The sequence below is a fragment of the Halichoeres trimaculatus genome, unplaced genomic scaffold (assembly GCF_033239565.1).
Source record: "Halichoeres trimaculatus isolate MK-OKI-2021-1 unplaced genomic scaffold, fHalTri1.1 fHalTri1_scaffold_12, whole genome shotgun sequence".
NCBI classification, from domain to species: domain Eukaryota; kingdom Metazoa; phylum Chordata; class Actinopteri; order Labriformes; family Labridae; genus Halichoeres; species Halichoeres trimaculatus.
The window spans coordinates 17,229,586-17,251,054 of NW_027437190.1; the positions used below are offsets into that span (position 1 = coordinate 17,229,586).

The following is a 21,469-nucleotide window of genomic DNA, read 5'->3' on the forward strand; positions in this document are numbered from 1 at the left end:
CCAGAGAGAGAAACAGAGGACAGAGGTGGACAGATTATTATTATGACATCTGAGGCAACAAAGAAAGAGTGGAAAACCTCCTTAAACTGAAGTACAGTGCTTTGTCAGGGAGAAACACACGCATGCTCACACACATAAAAATGCACACACAGGTAAAACGGAGAAAGCACAGAAAGAAGAAAGGAATGACTGAGACAAAGGAGGTACAGGGAGTAAGAGGAGCGAGCAGGGAGGAGGGGGGATTTCGTTCTGGGCTGATGTTGGCATTACCCAGGGTTCCCTGATGAGGAAGACAGATATCAGGCGGCACTAATAACACACATACACACATTTAGTGTAAAACACTGATTGCAATGATAAAATTACAGTTAGTGTACTCAAGATGATGAGTATTTTCCCCTGAGGTTTAATAATGATCCTCTTATGCCACATAAGACAAAGAAAAAGAAGGAACTGCTTTTTCTATTCATGTTGTTTAGGTTACAAAAAACATCTGGTTCAACATGCTGTGTACTGCTGATCTTTCTAAATCACCCCTCATGATGAGCTAAGGCACATGGACACACATGACTGCGCACACAGACCCTCAACAGAACAAGGATAAAAGGCTGGGTGTGTCCGTAACACTATCTGATCTAAACAGGATTTTAACCTACATAGTAGTCAAGTAAACTATGAGTAATAATAAAAAAAAATGTCCAAGTTTATATAGAGATACATAAACAATACAATGAAATCATATAAAATAGAACAATTGATAGAAAAGGTGGAAGGTCGGCATTTTGCAGGCTGCGATAAAAACTGTAACGCACCATCAACTGCAAGGACACCATAAAAGGCAACCATGTGGCAAAAACATATGACAGCATTACCAGAGGAGTCAGGACAGTCGTTCTGCTGGAAAATACATGCTTACATATCAGCAAATGTCTCTGACAAAAGTCCTCAGACGGAGACACTGGCTTTATATCACATGTACACAAAACGTGCTGATCTGTATTGATCTGGGTTAATCTCCAAGATTAAAATGGAGACATATTCTCAATATGCAGGCTATAAAATGTCAGAAAAACCTCACTTAAAGAGGGAGTGTCTTACTCCTGAACGTGCAGACAGGAAACGTATTGACTAGTCTGGATTGTTTTTGTGTCTGTTTACTATGACATGGTGCTACAAATGTCATCAGATCAATGCTGACTGCTGCTGTGACCTATAAACCCCATTGTATTCAATCAAGAGAGAGTAGACTTACACTATATAAACCAAGCCTCATCAGTTTTACACCTTATGACCACTAAACTCAACACAGAAAGACCAAACAGGACTCACATGTTACAGAATTTATCTCTATGCAGCAATAAATAAAAAGAATAGACATTAATAATAGTAATTACATAGAGCTCTATGAAACAACTAGAGCTCATCTCCCCCATAAGATCCTGTGAAACCAAAGCAATAAACTGACAGATTATAAAAACCCTGCCTGTTAAACGACCTCAGGAAGAGGTCAATGATATTACAAAGACTTTCTGATTGACAATGACCCTGACCTGTGAGATAATAAAGATGAATGACTGTGGGAGGGGCTTGCATGGAGTCAGGCTACACAGCACTTTCATATCTTTCCAGGGCTTTTGTAGGGTATTATATGCTGGGAATACGCCAAGTCTTGTAATAATTAAAAAAAAAAAAAACCTTCCCCAATGGAGATAATTACAACACAGGGTGCGATCAAGTGATACTCGGAGACTAACGTGAATTGTAAAGGTTTTTATGGAAAAGATCAACCTCAGTCAAAAAATAGCCACATGGGGGATATTATCTCATTCTCCTATAGCACGCAGACAAAGAGGGAGTCAATATATGCGCAGCTGCGAAGCCATTCAGTAAGAAAAATGAAATACTTTAGCATCCCAAGGAAACTGATGTGCAGTGATAGTACCAAGTATGCAAGTGTTAATACACAGTACAAGTTTTTAACAAATTACAATGATATAATAATAATGTAAAGCTACAAAAGGGTTACCAGAGGAACAGTATAAGCCCTTAAAAAAAAACGATAACGACGAATGTATTGAAATTTCAATTAAGTGCAAGAAAATAGTATTTTCATCAAAAAGTAACCCTATGAATTCATTTTTATGAACCATAAAGTGCAGACTGACAATCTAAGCCTGCTCCTTCACCCCTGCACAACACAATGCAGTGAGAAAACCAACGCCACAGAAGATGACTACCAATTAACCAACTCTGAGTCAGTTCAACATTTCACCAAAACCAAAACCTTAAAAAAGACAAAAAGCTTTTGATGTGGATTCACTGTGTACTGAAATCACACTCCCTGGCTAGCCCTAACCCCACTACTCCCTGAAACACAGCTCTGGTTGAGTTGGTCACAGTATGACACAGCAAATCTGCCTCACATTAAAAGGAATCACTGAGGAGAGTATTTTTAGGCTCTTTTATCTTATTTCAAAGCATGAAGAGGTAGCGTGCTGCTATGTTTGAGGCAAGGCTAAGATGTGTAACAAATGAGATTATATCAGGCAGAGAACATTAAATTCTTAAAGATATGTCCAAATTTAGATCTCTGTAAGAGCAGAGAACCCAGTCACCGCTGATGTTTCACAGCTGGTCTGAACTAAATTTGACACTGTCTGCTCCAAGCAAGGAGGTGAATTAAATCCTCACCACAGCCAGCTGGGAATTTTCTGTGTGGCTGTTGGTATGTTTTCCTGTACAAGCTCCAAGAGACAAGCGTTTAAGAGATGTAAAATACATGTAAGATAAACCTCAGCAGTGAAGGTTTCCTTTAAAGTTAAAAAAAAACAGCAATACACAATTAAATATATGCAATTATTTCATACGGTAAACGACAAAACATATTTTGCTTATTGATAAATTGTTGGACACATCTACTGATTCCAGAGCATCAGATCTGAGGATTCACAGCAATTCTCTCTCCTATATTCATGCCATTCAGGGATGGGAACTGAAGGTTAACTCATGATACAACACAAAATCAGATACATTGTCCATGATAAGTGATAGCATCACTATACAGCAGAGATCATTAATGAATTCCAAGACAATAATAATTTTTTTAGATCAAAATTTCTCAACCTGAAAATTACAAAAACAACAGTAGTGACATTGTAAATCAAGTAAGAAGGAACATCAGTTTTTGTGCGCAGTGCAGTTTTGTAAATCAAGTATCAATATAAGGCTTTAATAATCATATAAATGCAGTGGGGAAAATAAGTATTGAAAGCATCAACTTTTTTCACATCACATTTATTTCCAAAGATGCAATTCAGTTGGATTTAAGTCAGGTGATTGACTAGGCCATTCTAAGAGATTGATTTTCTTTTTTTGAAACCATTTGATTGTCATCTTTGCCGTATGCTTTGGATCCTTGTCCCGCTGGAACGTCTCATCTTCATCATCCTGGTGGATGGCAGCAGAATCATAAGTTCAATTTTGGTCTCATCTGACTAAACAACATTCTTCCAGTATTCAACAGGCTTGTCAAGATGCTGTTTAGCAAGCTTTAAACCAGCTTCAACATGCCTTTTCTTGAGGAATGGAGTCTTGCGGGCTGAGTGTCCATAGAGGCCATGGCGGTGAAGTGCATTGATTATTGTTTTCTCTGTAACAATTGTACCTGCTGCCTCCAAGTCTTTCTGGAACACTTTCAGAGTGGTCCTTGGCTTGTTGAGTACCCTTCTGACTATCTTTCTGGCTCCCTGGCCAGAAATCATGCAAGAAGCTCCTGTGCGTGGCCTGTTGATGGTAAGGTGGTGCTTCTTCCACATGCAAATAACGGCCCCAATGGTGCTGACTGGAATATTCAGGTGCTTTGATATAAGTCTGTAACCAGTTCCATTCTGATGCTGAGCAACAATTAGGTGGCGAATGTCTTCAGAGAGCTCTTTGCCTTTACCCAACATGAGGTGTGTCGTATTTAACTTCTTGGTGAAAAAACAACCTTTTTTATAGGACCATCAATTCGCTCTAGCCCAGCTGATGTTGGTTTTCACTAATTGGAGATTTCAGGTGGTATGGTGCATTTCCTTGCCAAAGTATACAGCCTTTCCATGGTGTGTTTAATACTTTTTTTCCTGTGTTATCGTACTTACTTCCACAAAATCATTATTCATGGATTTGAATGTCATGATTTCTTTTCATGTGTGGATTATTTGAGTTCATACCAATGTCTGGTAGAAATTTTGTTTGAATTGCAGCTTTGGAAATAAATGTAATAAGAAAAAAGTTGACGTGTTCAATACTTATTTTCCCCACTGTATGTAAAGACTATTACTGAAACTCAAGACTTTTTTGCACCATGTCACCCTTGCTCTCACACGTTCATCATTTAATGAAAGTTTTTTGAAACACTTGTTTTGGCAGGGTGCTGGCCTTGTTCCACAATTACCAAGTAGTAGCATTTTAGTATAAAAAATAAACTATACCTCTCATCAGTTTTCTCTTTTTTTTATTTCATTTTGTGTCATAACCAGATAACATTAAAAATGTGTCATCTAGCTCACCCCATAAAACACAGACCATTTAAGACAGCTATAAGATTTACACTGAGAGGGGGAAACTGTGACCTGACTGATAGTTGTTTTGCCTGCCTAACTCTAAATGTCAACCTGATTATATTAATAATTACCACAGCATCATGTTTGATAATGGAAGACTTCGATGCATTGTTTAAAGATCAATAGACACAGTGATTACATGCTAAACAAGGTTACACTAGTATGAACTCCGGCTGAACTTTTGGTAAAGAACACAGAACAGTTTTTCTATGTTCATGTTTACTCAACCAAGCAAAGGTTAAAACACACACTGTAAATACAAAATGATTCCCAACCTCAGAAATGAAAGCAGCAAAGGGATGACTGAAAGGTCAGAGTGTTTTGTTTTTTTTTGGTCAGACCATTGTCTACCCACAAATCTGGAAAATAAACTGCCACTGAATAGTTTGAAGGGAGTAGAATTACCACCTCTCCATAGTATGTCCCAGCTGAACCAGGAAGGGTACAGTTTATTAAATCAATAAGAGTAACTTGGGTGGGGAGATATTTGAACAAACTTGTTCTCCAAGATACCAAACAAAGGCAAAAGCAAGCCAACACTTTAACAGGAAAGGTCAAACAACAATCATTTACAGGACACAAACAATACCAAAGGATCTCTTTCAGGTTTTTCCCCGTCTCTGCAGAGAATGTGATTTACAGTAATCCTGAAAACAACTTGATAAACCTTGAGGCAGGGGAAGGGCAAAATATTTTCCAGTTATGGCTATTTGATGTCTCTTCAACTAATCTAATTACAAAAACAAGATGCTACATATTTCTTCAAAGGAGTTTTGTTGCATGGTAGGTTAAAAAACCCAGGCGTTCTTTGATTAAGTTGGTTTGACAAAGCCTGAAGCTCCTCTTGGGGAAAACAAGTATCATGAGGCTGTTTACTGAATGACTTTTTAGACCCAGGCCACATTAAAAGGGGATGTTTGATGCAGAATTTGATGTGTCTTCTGCACAAAAAGAAAGAACTTCCAAAAAAAATTAAACTGGGGTTATGTAACCATCAACTATTTTTATCAACCCTGGCTGTTAATACTTAAAGATGTAAATGAGACTAAACTTCTGATGTATCTTTATCCCCTTCTGTTAAAGAAGTGCCCACTCTTTAAAAAACTTCAGCAGCTCACAGCAGAGACTGTTCACTATAGTCTTTTATCAAAGAGAATATAAAATGTGACAAATACTTCCTCTACAGCCTTCAAGGAAAAGTTTAGTACATGAGGAACAAAGGGTACTCGTGCTGGTTCCCAGGAGAGGACATTAAAGGTGATCATCAGGGAGACCAGAAGTGGGTCACTTCCATTTTCTCACTGCCCCTAATGACGGACCTCCAGGTTAAGGAAGAAAAGAGGAAGAAAGCAGGAAAAAATGCCTTCAAGTCTGTGATTTGGTCTCTTCTTTTATCAGAACTATCCCTCAGAAAACTTAAAGTACATCCAGTGCTGCTAAAGTGCCTGCGATTAGAAGTACACATTCATGTTCAGTTAACAAACAAGCACTATGTGAAAATACTGCAAATGATGACCTCATGTTGGATCATTCATTATAGACTCAGAAATGTCTGGGATTTAAGCTGGAATTCTGTTCAATTTATGCTCAGCAAAACGGACCAACATCCAATTTTCTTCCTGGCTGTTATCTGCAGAGTCATGTAAGGACAGGCTGCACGTTTAAAGGGATGAGACAGAAAGGAAAAGTACAGAAGGGTTTCTACAGTTTCTACTTCAAAAATATGCACTATTAGCTCACGTCTAAATTAGTTTTTGACTGACTTGATTTAGATTTATGGCTTTCATGAACTCACTCTAATCAGGCGGACATAGAATACATGCTCATAAATGTGTCCGTTATGTCCTTGATTTGTAAGTGGACAAGTAAAAAGATGCTTGGATAGACAGATGAATATACCTGCTATCTTTGGTTTTAATATCCAACCCACACAAAAAATTATAAGTTGAGTAAACAGCTACAGTCATGCTTTTATGCACTTTGTTACATGCTGTAATCCCTCTCGATACATCTACACTGATTTACAAGCAGGAGTCTCAGAAACTGTGTCATTGCTCAAATCCTGTGGTTGGGTTTTGGTCTGAGCTACACTCTGTTTCTTTAACATAACACGTTAGTTCAACCACTGTCATGTGGCACTACAAAGACTTCCAGTGGGAAACAAAACTATACATTAACACAATTAAATACAGAGCAACACAGATTTGCTGTATCAAATGACTGCATTAGTGCCACTCCTACCCACAAAACAAAAAATGAGAAGAGATAAAGCAGCAAACCATGGGTGGCAGGCACACACCCAACACTTTCCTGTATTCATACAAAGAGATCAAGAGGGAACCGCGCACAATGCCAACTCTCTTGTGCCACAGATGGAAATAGAAGCAACCAGTGAATGAGTAACACTGATTCATTAGAAATGACAGGACAGCAGATAGCATTATGATCCCTGAAGAAATGCTTTTGATTAGATAATGCTGTATTCCCTCAGTTTCATCTGTCAGTTATCAAACCATCGGTGTCACAAGGTTATTATCATGTGGCTCAGTTAGGCTGCCTTTTGTTCATGTTTTCATTTCGAATGTGTAATATGTTCATCTTATTATATAAGCACATGAAAATTAGCACCAAACAAAATATAACAGATAGGTTAGAGTGTCTTGAGTTTTTATGTATTTGTTAATTCACTAAAGTATCTGACAAAAAGGGGCTTAAATTAGGGGAGGGGTTAGTTAAGTATGATAATACCAGGGTTCGATGTGGGGATAAGTTGTGGTTCTTAAGGCCATAAAACCGGTCTAGATGAGGAAGAAGCAGCAGTAGAAAAAGAGCCACCATCCAGCTAGTTTGGCTTTACTGTATTGTGTTTTTTGCAGAGCAAAACTTGTTAAAGTAGATGGCAGATGAAACACTCAAAGAGAGTTTCCTCATCAGTTTGGATTTATTTTATCATTTTTGTTTGAGAAATAGGTAAATAAATTAATACATAAAAATGAAATAAACACAAAAAAACTGGGGTTTAGTTCAACCAAGTTTCTATCACTCGCCTGGGACCTAATGAAACCAAACACATCACATAATTCACTGGTTTGCATTTTCTGGGAACCATCAATATCAAACATCATCAAATTTTATTGCAACTTTTCCAGGGGTTTTTAAAATTACCCATTACCCCCCCCCCCCCCCCCCCCCCCTACAATAAATAAATAAATAAATAAATAAATAAAAATAAAATAATAATAAAAATAAAATGAAATAAATAAATGAAATAAAGTAAAATGAAATAAAATAAAATAAATAAATAAATAAATACATGTATACATAAATAATTGATAAAATTAAATAAAATAAATACAAAATAAATAAATAAATATATATGAGATATATGGTGACCCATCCTAAAGTTGAACAAATATTTAAATATTTTAATAATAATCAACAATGTTTTTTTACACCATTTCTGGTAGTCTCAATTCTCAGTATTAACATTCAAACCGTGAAATTTTCTTTAAAATTAATAAAAACACATAGTGTTAACTTCATAAAGTGTGCTCTGTCAAGCATCAAACTACTTTACTGTTAGTTTCTACCTGTCACACTGTTAAAGTTTTTAAGTGCACAGCTGTTTTTCTTTTTATGGCTCTTCCCCCAGCCCCTCTGCCCTGTACAGTCATGTCATTACTCAGTCTTCATCCCTTCTTCTTCTATCCTTTATCTTCCTCACCCTTCCCCTGGGTGGGTTTGATGGACTGATGTTATTATCTCTACCACCTTCATCCTTCCATCTTCAAAGGAGGTGGATGACTGTATCTATCAAGCTTTAGTGTGCTTAAGAGATGCCTGGGGCACTGTACTGCTTTCCTCCCAGTCAAAGAGAAGCTTGGTGGGAAGAAAGCGGGACAGCTTTGAGTATGTTTGACAGACAAGCAAACTGAAAAAAGACCATATTCCTCCCTTCGTTAGTTGTATAGTTTACAGTGTAGGAGCTGCCCTGTGCTGTCTGCAGTAAATCAGGTTCTTTATTGGATGTGGCTGTGGCCAGTTGACAAGAGAAGCTCAGTTAACATTCACTTAACAACATTACATTTGGATTATAAATCAGTGTTTTTGACTACTTACACGATTTAAATGTGCCTCTGTCTGTGTGGCCCATGTATGAGGCTGCTAGATGTCTAATAATAGACAATGCTGTAAGTTCACATCAGTGTCATCTTAAGCCTCTTTTTAAGCCTCTGACAAGAAGTTTGACAATTACAATGAAACTTTTTGATCAATATTTTGTGAGTCTGAATGTTTCAAATTTACAAAACAAAACACTGAATGTGCCTAGATTTCTTAGAAATAACATGTTAAGATTTAATGAAATTCTAAGGATTTAACTGACAACTCAAGTATTTTAATACTGCTAAAACTTAGCGTCCAAACCCAAGATGTGTGTTTTAACTTGCTGTGCCACAAGAAGCAGGAAGTAGAATAAATCATTCACTTTTAGTACTCTGTAAGTCACAGTGATTAATTTAGCTGTTCTCCCAACAGACAATGCTGAATAAGCTGCTTTAGGCAACAGGTGCGTCTCTTTCTGTCTACAAAACCTTTGCCAAAACAAACTTTTGATTTTTGCAGTTGTTCAAATATTGATTTCCATGTTTATTTGCTTTCCATCACACACAGTTCTCTTGTCTTCCAACAGCTTTACTGGCTGCCTGTCAAGTATTTCACTGACTTTAAGACTCTCCTTTTCAGACAGATGTCTCTTCATTACCTCCAACCTCCATACCTCTTCTCATCCTGGTTTATTATGAATTTTAGATCCAAAGGGCAGTGTGGTGCTGCAATTTGGATACATTTGTACAGCTTATGGCAGACTTGTTCAGACTTCTACCCCCTGAAACACTGGATCCTGACAAATGAATATGACCACAGAGATGGTTAAACTTCCTGACTGGTGAGCATCCAGCTCCATGCCTTCTGTATGTTCCTCATGTTTTTTCTTAAACATTTGAGGTTTCAAGCCAAGGCTGAAAATTTCACCAGGTTTATTTTAAAATATGAAAAGCTTTATCAACTACAACCCACAGTAAAGAGATCTCCATGTGTGAGATCTGTAGCGTGATCTTTTAATCTTAGTCAGAAACATACATTATTTACAGCCAACATTTCTTTCATTATGACATCCGATCTCAAATTACACAATAAATACAGATAATAGTAAATATATACAAAATTCTCCTTTCATTGTGTCTCACATGAGATACTACAACATTCGCAGACTAAAAGTCCCTGACATGTTTGTTTTCCCCCTCAGACATTTCCTCCATAATCGGTTACTCAAACCCTGTTTCTCTGCAGAACAACAAACAGAGGTTTATTTGTTCAGTGCGGTCAAGTGGAGCGTTGATACAAAGTCACCGAGTCATTCTCATGCTCTGCGTCTGGATGAAATACCAGAACCACTCCACTGGAATTCCTCACTCCCCAGTGCTGACTCCCACTTCTTTGCATTGTTTTATATGAATTGAATTTGTGCACTACTAGTCCCTGTTTCCAGCTCCGACATGGCGACATTGTTATCATAACCACAACAAGTGAACTGGTCCCAAACTGGGCAGAAAAAAAGATTTTTAGAAAATGGGAGAAAAGCATTCACCTTGACAAGAAACAATTACATCAAAGAAGCAAAGAACATTTCATCTGAATGCAACTTTAAACCATATTTCTAAGACCAAGATCGCAACTTCACTCTAAAGACTTTTCTTTTATATTTTACTGCAAAATCATGTTTTTTTCCAACCCATGTCTTCAAACATTCCTATAAATGTGGCTGTTCTAAATATGGATCATGTATAAGGAATACAGCATGCAGTGTGCTGGCATGAGGCCCAGAACAACATCCACATCACTTATTCGGAAGACATAAGAGGCTTACACAGCTTCCCCCTGTCTCTGCCAGAGTTTCAGTTCTGACATTTTTGAATACAGATGTTGCAAGAGCAATAAGAATAGTTAAAAAGTACTTTAATGTCCTCTTCCATCATTGGTTTGTATAATCATATTCAAATATAAGAGAAACAAACATTAAATAGTAACAGATGTGGTCGGATCAGGTGCAAATCAAGCACCTGATTGTCAGGACTTGAGGGTACCAAATGCTCAAAAAAAAGAGTCAATAGCAACAGCAAAGGAAGCTGTTTTGGCATTGGCAAAGAAGATTTAGCATTTTTTTTTATTTTTAAATCCACAAACTTAGTTCTGCTGCTCATCCCACAAATGTGGTACCATTTAAACGAGACATAAACAGACTTTCCAACAATATCAGATTTACCGATGTGTTCCTGTTGACTATGCTTTGTTACCACCTTAGAAATAAAAACCAACATTTCGAGCCAACACATTTCAGTCCTAGGTGTTTCTAGTGTTTTTGAACCGAAACCACTCTTGTCTCTTTGATAAAAGACAGAAACTGTCTTATGTTTCTGTTTTGTGACATAACTTAGGGGCTGTGTACACGACAACGGTTTTAAGGTGAAACGCAAAAGTTTTGTTGCGCTTCAGCTTTGCGTTTACACGGAAACGGCGTTTCAGCCGACCTAAAACGCAAACTTTTAAAACTGGCCTCCAGAGTGGAAATGCTGACGTCACAGTCTGCTTTGCGCATACAACATGACAACAGTACCGTTGTTACGATCGTCACGAACTACCGTGTTGTGCTTGTGCTGCTCAATCTGCTGTATCTGCTGACTGTCTTTCAACAAAATGTGCATCTATTGCTCCACCTTTGAACTTTGTATTCCCCAATACACCAAATAACCAGCACAACTCTAATTCGGTGGAGATCTCCCAAAAGCGGCTTCTGGACAAGACAGCACCACCTACAGGCCTGGCATGCTTACTACAGCGTTTTCAGTTCCTCTGGGTTTCCATGTAAACGCATATTTTTTCACTGCGTTTTAGCGTTTTCAGATAAAACCTTATGTAAACTGGGCCGCAGGCCATGTCCACACATAGCCTGGTATTTGGGAAACCGCATATATTTTTGCATGTATACACCTGTCGTTCACACGAAACTGCAGCTTTACGTCATTAAAAACGATGTTTTCTGAAAACTCCAGCCAAAGAGAAGATCTTAGAAAACTCTGGTTTCATGGTTCCGACGGTAAACAGAGTTTTCGGTTCTCAGACGTCACAGCTGAATGACGGGCCTCATTCTGATTGGCTGGCATGGGCTTTTTACATCAGGAAGAGCGGCACTCACCGGTGAATTTACCTGCTGCGTGTGGACAAAAGTATCTTTTCAAACGAACGTTTTTTGAAAATACTCGTTTTTAAAAAATACCCACCCTGATCCGGGGGCTGCAGCCATTCAGAGGAGCAAGACTATGAAGACTTACAAGTCAGGTACTCACCACTGATTAACTTTTGCAAATTAAGTAGGAAAAAAAGTCAATTTGTGCCCATAAAATTTGATTAATGTGTTCAGCCAGAGACAGTGAAGGAGGGGATGGAGCTATAGCTTCAGTAATATCCTGAATGATTCCTGGCTTTTAAGTGAACGTGCTGTAGCCAAAGCAGCATTCTGCACGGAAGAATCGAGGGGACTCCTTTGCTCTATAAACCCAGCCAATACCAATGTAAAGGTATAATTTCTTTCACAAAAAGTCGCTTTCTTCTTGCTTTCCACCTCTGAGTGCTCCCAGATCATTTAGAGATGCGACAGGAAAGCTCAACGTGCTGTCTCTCAGTCTCACCTCTCCTCTGCTTGTGATTTACTTAAGCACTTATAGTTACCACAAATGTCTGGAGATAAAAGTTAAACATGCCCACGGGCCAGGCTTATACATCTGTGAAAGTTCATTCACAAAAATCTTTAAACTTTTCTTTGGTCTATTCCTCACTGAGCAGTGGGGGTAAAAGCTTCATTCCACAGAGAGTTGTGTAAGTAAAAGGCTTCAGTCATTCTCACACATCACAGCATCATACAGATTCACTCACAGCAACTTTTGATTCAACCATCAAACTCGATAAACCCTGATGAGACACTCATTTAAACGAGAGACTGTCTGGCTCAGCTATCTACAGCCTCTGGTCTGTTTTAAGCCCAGAAAAAGCTCACATGTATTTTTAATGATCTACCAGGTATTAATAATTAAGCATTGGATGGATTTACTGCTCTGTGGCTGGAAGTTAATGATCTGAGCCGCTATTTCCACCTGGTCAGTCGACACGCCGTGAGAGATGACCGGATTGTTCACAAATGAGAGGAACTCAGTTTGGTGAATTTCCAAAAGAACATCAAAAATAACTCTTATCCTCACAGCTTAAAATTTCCTATGGTATATCAGTAATTTATATAATAGCAACCACTTTATCTATGGGCACACTTGGAATTTTTTTTGTTTGAGTTTTAACTTGAAACAGGGTGAAAGATGTTTCTCAAAACCTCACTTGTGTGGCACATATTTTTCTCTTGTGAGTGAGATTCATTTTCAAAACTTTTTGATCAATGTGCTTTGAAGTCTTAAGCTCGGCACAAATAAATAAACCCAATAAAAACAATCTTACTGCATTGATACTGTGAACAGGGATGGGTACCTTTCACATTTGAAACGATTGCCAGGTACCGATGCCCGGTACCTGGCAATCGGTACCAGTACTCAACGGTACCAAGTTTCGGTACTTTTTTGTGTTTATGTGGTAAAAAATATCAATTTGTTTAAAAATGAAATATTAAAAAAAAATCAATTTAACAAATGTATTCTTCAATATATAACCTTGCAATGCTGTGTTCATGTCCAGCATGGAAAATCGCCTACTCTTCAACTCCCTCACAGTCACAAGGATGCATTTAGGTACCTAAACATGGTACCTTTTGGTTTTACATGAATCGATACCCAGTAATTTTGACAGAATTCGGTCGGTACCTATAAAAGTACCTAATTCAGTACCCATCCCTAACTGTGAGCACTTGGACAACCATTAATTAAGTCCTCTTCAAAAAAGTCACAGTTGTACGAAGTTGAACGTGCCCACGGCCTAATCTGTGAATCGGAGCTCCTTAAAAATGAAAGAGAGCAGCAGAGCTCAGTGATAATGATGCTTTCTGTAAAAAGTTAGAGACGTCCCTGATAGGACAGATTGTGCCGTGCCACTGTTTGCTCAGCTGACCTCCTTCAGAGAGCTTAGACTTAATGAGACAAGAACAGGGTGGTTTTCCTCCCATTTGTCACCATCTTTTTTTCTCTTTCATTTGCAGCTTTTTCAAAAATTAAAGTGAGAGTGAATGGAAAAGGAATGGTGGCGTGATCTTCACTCTCCACGTTAAACTAATGGCTGTCTTTTAAAAACAGAAGATAAGAAAGAGGAGCACGGAGGGTTTGATCTTAGAACTTGTAAATTTCAAGTGGAGAAATGTGGGACAAAAAGACTGACAGATCACATTCTTCTTTAATGAAGCAGTAGCTTGAAAACAACAGGAGTTGACTCACCAGCACTCTGTTCTCCGTCTTGTCTCCTTTGATCTCCAGTTTGACTCTTTTCCTCAACGACAGCTTCGCCTTCCTCCCCACTGCATCCCTCACACTCTCTGCACACGGAACAGGAAAAGGGGGATTAAGAAATGAGAGCATTTCAGAAAATACCTGTAAATTGAACTGAAAGAGTTTCATGCAGTAGTTCCATTTTCATTTCATTATCAATTATGAATATTCACACATGACTATGCTTTGAATTTGATTACCTAATTTTTCTCTCAATCCCCTAGTACCCCTCACCCCCAGCACCTGCAGCTGTTCATCTTATTACAGCTGCAGGTCACACCTTTAAATGGCAAAGACTACCTGCTGAAGTTCAAATCAAGCATCAGAATGGAGAAGAAAGGTGATTTAAGTGACTTTGAAGGTGGCATGGTTATTGGTGCCAGGCTGGTCTGAGGATTTCACAGACTGCTGATCTTCTGGGATTTTCCACACTGAACTATTTACAGAGGTTTACGGTTTATAGAGAACAGTCCAAAAGAGAGAAAATGTCCAGTGAGCAGCAGTTTTCTGAGACAAAAAGTCCTGTTGATGCCAAATGTCAGAAGAGAATAAACTCACTGGTTGGAGAGAGAAAGGCAACTGTGACTCAAATAACCACTTGTTACAACCAAGGACTGTCTCTGAACATGCAACACGTTTAACCTTGAAGCAGATGGGCTACAGCAGCACAAGACCTTTCCAGGTGAAGCTCCTGTCAGCTAAGGACAGGAAGCTAAGGCTACAATTCACACTGGCTCAACAAAACTGGATAGTAGAAGATTGAAGAACTGGTCTGATAAGTCAAGATTTCAACTTCACATTCAGATTGTAGGCTCAGAATTTGGGGTATATGGGCTCTAATTTCGTAAACCAGGTGCAAGCACAGGCGCACCTGCCCTGCGCCGGCCTTCGCCGTGCAGACAGGGTGTGACCGGCACACCTTGCAAGTTTTCTGCAGTGCCAAGAGAGGTGCAGTCAAGGCGCAGAGGAGCGCAGAGGAGCGCAGAGGAGCGCAGAGGAGCGCAGAGGTGCACGTCCACATCTCCCCCCGCGCAAATGGCAGAGAGGGAGGAGAAAAGCCATGAGTGGGTTTGACACAGCCGAGCGCTGTTTTCACCAATCAAATGAGCGCCTCTCCTCACCTTTAAATGCCCTGCGGCTGAGGCGCAGCGTCTGATTGGTCTGAGTGATCTCCAGCACCGCGGAAACAGTGCTGGTAGCGGAAACGGTCAGAGCCACTGTCCCTGCAGCAGGAAAATGGACAGCAGGGCCCATCGAAGGACATGAAGCACGTCACCGTGTGGGCCACCTCCTGGGCCACCTCCTGGGACAGATTTAATTCGTTCCTTTGTCATTAATAGGAGTACAAAATTAAGAGACAGTTACACAGCTGGCTTATCCATTCAGAATACTTTTGATCTACCTGCAATCCTGGTTTGTCATCACCAAATAGCAGAACCTTTGGTGATTCACTGTATACTCTCCCAGTGTCTCCACCTCATCCTCCTCACAATAATGTACTCCATCTTTTTAGATCACGTTAAAAATAAAGACTAAAACAGAGAAATATGGGAAATCACAGGTAAATCCTGAGTGACACACATTTATTTTGTCTCATTTTTCTTTGTCTTTTCTCTCCCTCTTTTCTTTGAATTAAATAAAATGAGAGAAGCCAGATATATACTCAGTATCAGATGTTATGGCTGTTAATTGTTTAATCGTAAAATATGCATTAAACTTCCAGCTACAGTCAGGTTAACTTTCCATTATGACAAACGGCTTTAATCTGACAGATGTGTCGGGACAGTTAATTTAGATATAAATGTATATGCTGGTTCAGACAGTTACATTAAATAGTGATTGCTGTGATTGTTTATTGCACTAAAATGTGCCTGACACTCTGGAAACCTTCCTCTGAAGCTTTGTTGACACGTACGCACATGTGCCCCAGTCACCAAATTGCAGCTGCGGAGGGTGTGCTCCGCTTTGCACCAAGAATAGACCAGGTTGGAGCTGGCGAGCTTTCAGCACACTTTCTGCGCTGTTTTTGGCACCATAATGTCACTGCGCCAACATGAATCTGCCAACACCTTCCCCTGGTGCGCCGTCAACTCCCCCTGGCGCGCAGTCACACCCATCTCTGCGCAGACGGTCTACCAAATTGGCAAATTGGCAGCGCACAGCGGTGCGCCACACGAAATTAGCACTGCACAGGATGCGCCAGGCTTACGCCCCATGCGCTGCGCCCCATGCGCTGCGCCACGAAATTAGAGCCCAAAAAGTCTTTTATTGTAACATGAACTTCATACCAGCTCAAAGTTAAAACTATAATTGCAGTGACTTTGAAGAGCTCGCTGGAAAAGGAAATGTTGATGTCTTACCTCAGAATATTTGGGTTGTGATTGCCTTTTTTTCTGTATTTTTAACACGAGTTAAAGGTGAAAACTATCCTTTGCTGATATGCTGACTGTGTTTTGCTGTTCAGATCAATTGTTCACACTAGAAGGTGGCTCCCCTGCCAGGAAACTGGTTTATGGAACAAATTTGGGTCAGCCACCTCGCCATGCTCCTCATTCACCACCACACAGAGGCTGATACAGTCTGTGCACATGTGTAAGAGACAGAGAGGGATTCTCTGTGTGAGTGCATCTGCACTGGCATGCATGCACACTTGCCAACAGGCTTCCTTAAACCTTTAAAAGATCAAAGTGAAACTAGTAGCCAGGGAAAGTGAAAAACGGTTCTTCTGCCAGCATTACTAAAAGAAAAACTCCAGTATAAAAAAATGGCACTGTATCTGTAACGTTTCTGAAACGCTTTGATTTTATAAACCCAATAAATCTCTGGTGGGATTCTGCAAGAAAGGAAGCCATGTGTTTTAAACAAGCCTTGCTAGTTTTTGGTCTAAGACTGAAAAACCTTCTGACTGACTTTTGTGTATCATAGTCGACAAAGGAAGTCCAGATCCTGATCTCAAGCACCAGATCTGAGCTGGTATGTTCATTTTTAAAATGCACAGTGATCTGCATTTGAGCTGATTATCTCATCTGATCATTTTTGTCAGCTTTTTTGAACATAATTTACAGCTGAACACAAATGCATATATAAAAAAAACACTCTAAGTTTGTCTGCCTTTATATACCTCATAACTAAATGATAAACATGACACTAATGTGAAACTCCAGCCATGGTTTTCATTGCTTATTGCAGATCATATGGGCACAGCCATTCATATTACAGCAGTAAAAAACTGTTTTACAGCATCTTAAAGTATCTTTCCGGGAACACATGTTTCAAAGAGGCGAAAACATATTCCAAGCCTGCTACATTAGCATTAGCAACCCCTGTGGCTTGAATGCTGTGTGGATACAGCCCAAAAGCCACCTGCAATATATGCAGCAGTACAACCATTTCAAATGGAAGTAGCAGTAGTCATGGATTTTTTAATTTCTAACAGAGAAGGTGGTTGAATATAATGCTCAGGACAACCAGCTAATCTCTGTGGCAGACATTGCTCCACAAGGTGATTTTAAGCATGATATGACTGCTGTTAGTTTTACAACAGACATTTGGAGCTTGGAAACTTATCCCATGTTGTCACTGACTTCCACTGTGCTCTGAATTGATTCTACTGTCCAGATGAAGGTAATCCAGGTCAGCTGACATTGCAATCCAGTTTGTAAGCAAAAAAATACAAATAGCGATGAAAAGGAGAAAATAATGGAGGAAAGCCATGCTAAATGTCCAATATTTACATTCTTGAAGCCAGGAGCTGCTATTATGAATCACACACCGTCTCATGAGAGCTGCATTCAATGCAGCATTGTCTCTAGTTTAAAAAGGATATTTCAGTCTCACTGAATTCAGTGAGAAACTGCCAGGAGGAACAGCAAGGCTAAGCTACAGTGTTTTGCAAAGAGGATGATTCTGCCACATAATTGAGCCCTTTTTGAGAGATTTCAACCCAAGCACTTAAGGTGTACTCTCCTGAGAATTTTTCAACACTCAGCCCTGCCATCAGACAGCTTGTTTGTTTTTGCACAATTTACTGATGCAACACAGACACACTCTTCATATTTCCTTTCTTTTTACAAAGCACAAAGAAAGAAACAGCTTTTCCCACCCGATAACGTTGACATTTCTGTAAAACACTGAGATTAGATATCACTTTGTGTTTATCATCAGCACAAAAACAGGTAGATTCAGAAAAGCATTTTTCAGAATAGCACAATAAAGCACCTCTGACTTGCAGGTAGGGCTGAACAATTAATCGAATTTAAACCGACATCGAATTGTAATAGGATGCAATTTTCAAATCGCAAAGGCTACTATTTTTTTTTTTTTTTAAAGGTTTTCAAGTGCATTTTAAAGCAATGCCAAAGTTTACATATTTTAGTAGCTGAGCCACAACTTTTTATTTACATTTCTGCAATTTGGATTTTGTTTTGTTACTGATGAGAGCTCAGTAAGATTTTGATACATTTGATATTTATGTTCACACAGTGTTTCTTTTCATTTTGTAAAACAGTGCATGCCACATGTTGACATATTACAATGGTTAAGCCAGAGATTTGGTCTTATTTACATTTTTGCAGTTTGTTTAGTGTGAGATTCATAGAAGGAAGGATTAATATTTACTTTTTAGATTACCATTCATACCAGGCCTCTTGTTCTGCTTGAAGTTCAATCAATCAGTCAATATTCTACTGTGGTTGTAATAGTTAAATACGTTGTTCATATCAATTCATGCATCGATTCATCTCATTACAGGAAAGACTTGTTTATATGTTGACAGTATCCTTTGTTGTGTTGGTCATACTATAGAAAAGTTTATTGCTTGTGTTAAATAAATAATGTAGAGGATAAACACCGCCAGAAAAATCGCATGCTAAATCGCAATCGCAATATTGGTCCAAAATAATCGCAATTACATTATTTACCAAAATCGTTCAGCCCTACTTGCAGGGAATAATTGATGTTGTTGGTAAAGTTCATTATAAGATATTTGACTGACCAGAGAAAAAGAGCAAACCAAAGTGGTCTTGTATGACTGATTCCTCAACAACAGCATTTATCCAGGACAGAGTATACAGCAGGGGCCACATGACAAAATCCAGCAAGTTTAGTGTAAAAGGTTGAGTAAACTTGTATGCAGCTTAAAGAAACATTGTTGAGGACATGCGATGAAGATCCTGAAAAAGTCTTGTTTCAATTTTTTAACCATGTTTGGCAGAAAATGAATGAAGGAAACCCAGGATACTTAAAAATAAGCAGCTGATCAGCTGAGAAATTCCATGACTCAGTGGATACATGGATGTCAGACCATGTGACCACATGACCAGGCATTTTCCTTTAAGCCTTATCTACATTCTGCTGCTGTCTCTGTGTCTCTCATATGGGAGTTACTGAGCCAAAAAGACACCTTTGTTTTGAGTGTGTCCACAAAGAGCTTGTGCTTATCCAACATTGCACTTCAGTGTCAAGAACTGAGCTACTTTGCCGAACATAAAATCCCTGGGCTTTAGTCAAACAGCCAGCAGGACTATATGGTTTGTCTAAGTCCACAATCAGTGCAAACAAACCACAAGGAAAAGGGCACCCCTCAGCAAAAAGGAGAAGACAGAGTGAAGCTACCAGACCAAGTTGGAGTGGGGGAAATATTCCTGTAAGCTACATGCAGGAGGATGACTGGTTGGCCACTCACATCTAAACTATTTCGCTTTTCTTCGGAGTCTGGGCTGGGGTCTGCATTACATTTACAGTAATGGCACCTTGTTAGATAACAGCATGGCTTAATATAAACAGCTTTATGCTCTACTGCAGCCCCAGCATTAAGGGTTTGGGTGAAATGTAAACAATGTAAAGCCAAGTCGGCTTTTTATCCATCGTCAGAAATTCATTTGGGAATGCTACTGAAGGAGCCTAACTTTTGCTACAAAAATATAAAATAGAGACGCTCTAGTGGATCTGGACACCCCCAGTGCTACAGCCATAAGATCTTGTGTGCAAGCCAGAACAATGTGGTTTTTTAAAAAAAGCTAATTTATGTACATGCTCAGTGCGGCTACCAGACACTCAATAAAGAGCTCGTGCAGACTACACAGATACAGTCTGTGTTTGTTCCACTCCGCACACATGGCTACAAATGATTCATTTTGTCCTTACCAAGCAGCTCTTTGGGGACCTCGGACACTTCTTCGCTCATTTTGCTGAGGATAATATCCAAAATTAAGAGCAGAATCCAGTCAACACATCCAGAAACCTCAAATCAAGAGGGAACGAGGTGCGCGCGAGGGAGAAGTCAGGTGGTGCCGCCGCCGGTGCGAGTCTCCCGGTTACATGCTCCTCTCCTGCTCTCGCGGTGTCCGCACAATGTATCCGCGTGCATTCGGGCGCATCTATTTTCTGTTCAAAGGACGCGCTGTTTATGAGGCTCGTTTTTAACAGTAACAGTGGAGAAAAAACGTTTCCCTTCAAAAAACGAGTCCCTTCAAAATCATGATGGAAAGCAAACAGATTTAGCGCTTCATGGAGATAAAAAGAACGCCGCTCGCATACATCCTCTCTGGCCGCTGCCCTACCGTAAAGCTGTCGGTAATACAGTAGCAGCCAATGGTGAGAACCAGGGCCCCTCCCAGCTCGGTGATGCGACAGCCAAGGAGCCGGTACGATGCCAGGGCGGTGTGGCGTGGCACGAGGGGGCGTTGTTGTAGTGTCAGCTAGTTATCAATAAGCAGAATGCACTGGAGATTCAAAACTCTGGGAGTAAGGGACCTCTAGCGGCTCCAACATTTCCAAGACAGTCAATTTGAACGTCTTTTTTCTTTTGAGTAACTTTGAAGGAATCAGTGAAGCTGCAAAATCCCGACAGTATCTAAAATTTTGTATTTCTTTTAATCATCATTGCAACCACATTTTTTGAGAATTCTTCATGATTTTTATGTCAGTTAGTGGTCGTCACACTTCACCTGGTCTTTTGTCATCGCTTTTTTCCCCTGATTTTGCGTCATACTTTCTCAATGAATTGTGGTTATGGGTAAAAATTATTGGCTGTACCCATGACTTTGGCAACAGGATAGTGGTGAGTACTTTTTATGGCTCTGACTTCGGTTCATAGTCATTACATGGGGCATGATTTTGGCATCAGTTCCGTGGTCATCATTATCTCATGATCTTTTGCTTTTTTTTTTTTTGCTTTTTTTTGAGTCAGGTTTTACAGTCATCAATATTTTGTTTTGTTGTGCGTGTGTGTCAGGGTCGCCTTTTTAATGTGTGGTCTCTGTTTTAGAAGTTACGTTTGAAAGTGTGGCAATCACTCATTTCGGCCTACTTGATTTTAGTCAGGTCTGCAGT

The 21,469-nt window shown here is 39.5% G+C and overlaps 1 protein-coding gene across 2 annotated transcripts in view; it reads right to left on the minus strand.

The window, feature by feature from the left end:
• The window catches only part of LOC141800471 (F-actin-uncapping protein LRRC16A-like), a 73,369-nt gene extending 52,628 nt beyond the window's left edge, over window positions 1–20,741 (minus strand). The window contains exons 1-2 of one of the 2 annotated variants that reach the window (XM_074683012.1): window positions 20,282–20,741; window positions 14,087–14,184 (exon numbers count right to left, since the gene is read on the minus strand). In XM_074683012.1, coding sequence (XP_074539113.1) covers window positions 14,087–14,184; window positions 20,282–20,321 — 138 coding nt within the window. In that variant the 5' untranslated portion in view covers window positions 20,322–20,741. The remainder of the gene's footprint in view (window positions 1–14,086; window positions 14,185–20,281) is intronic. The other variant, XM_074683013.1, reaches the window with a different exon arrangement.
• Between the last annotated feature and the right edge of the window lie 728 nt (window positions 20,742–21,469).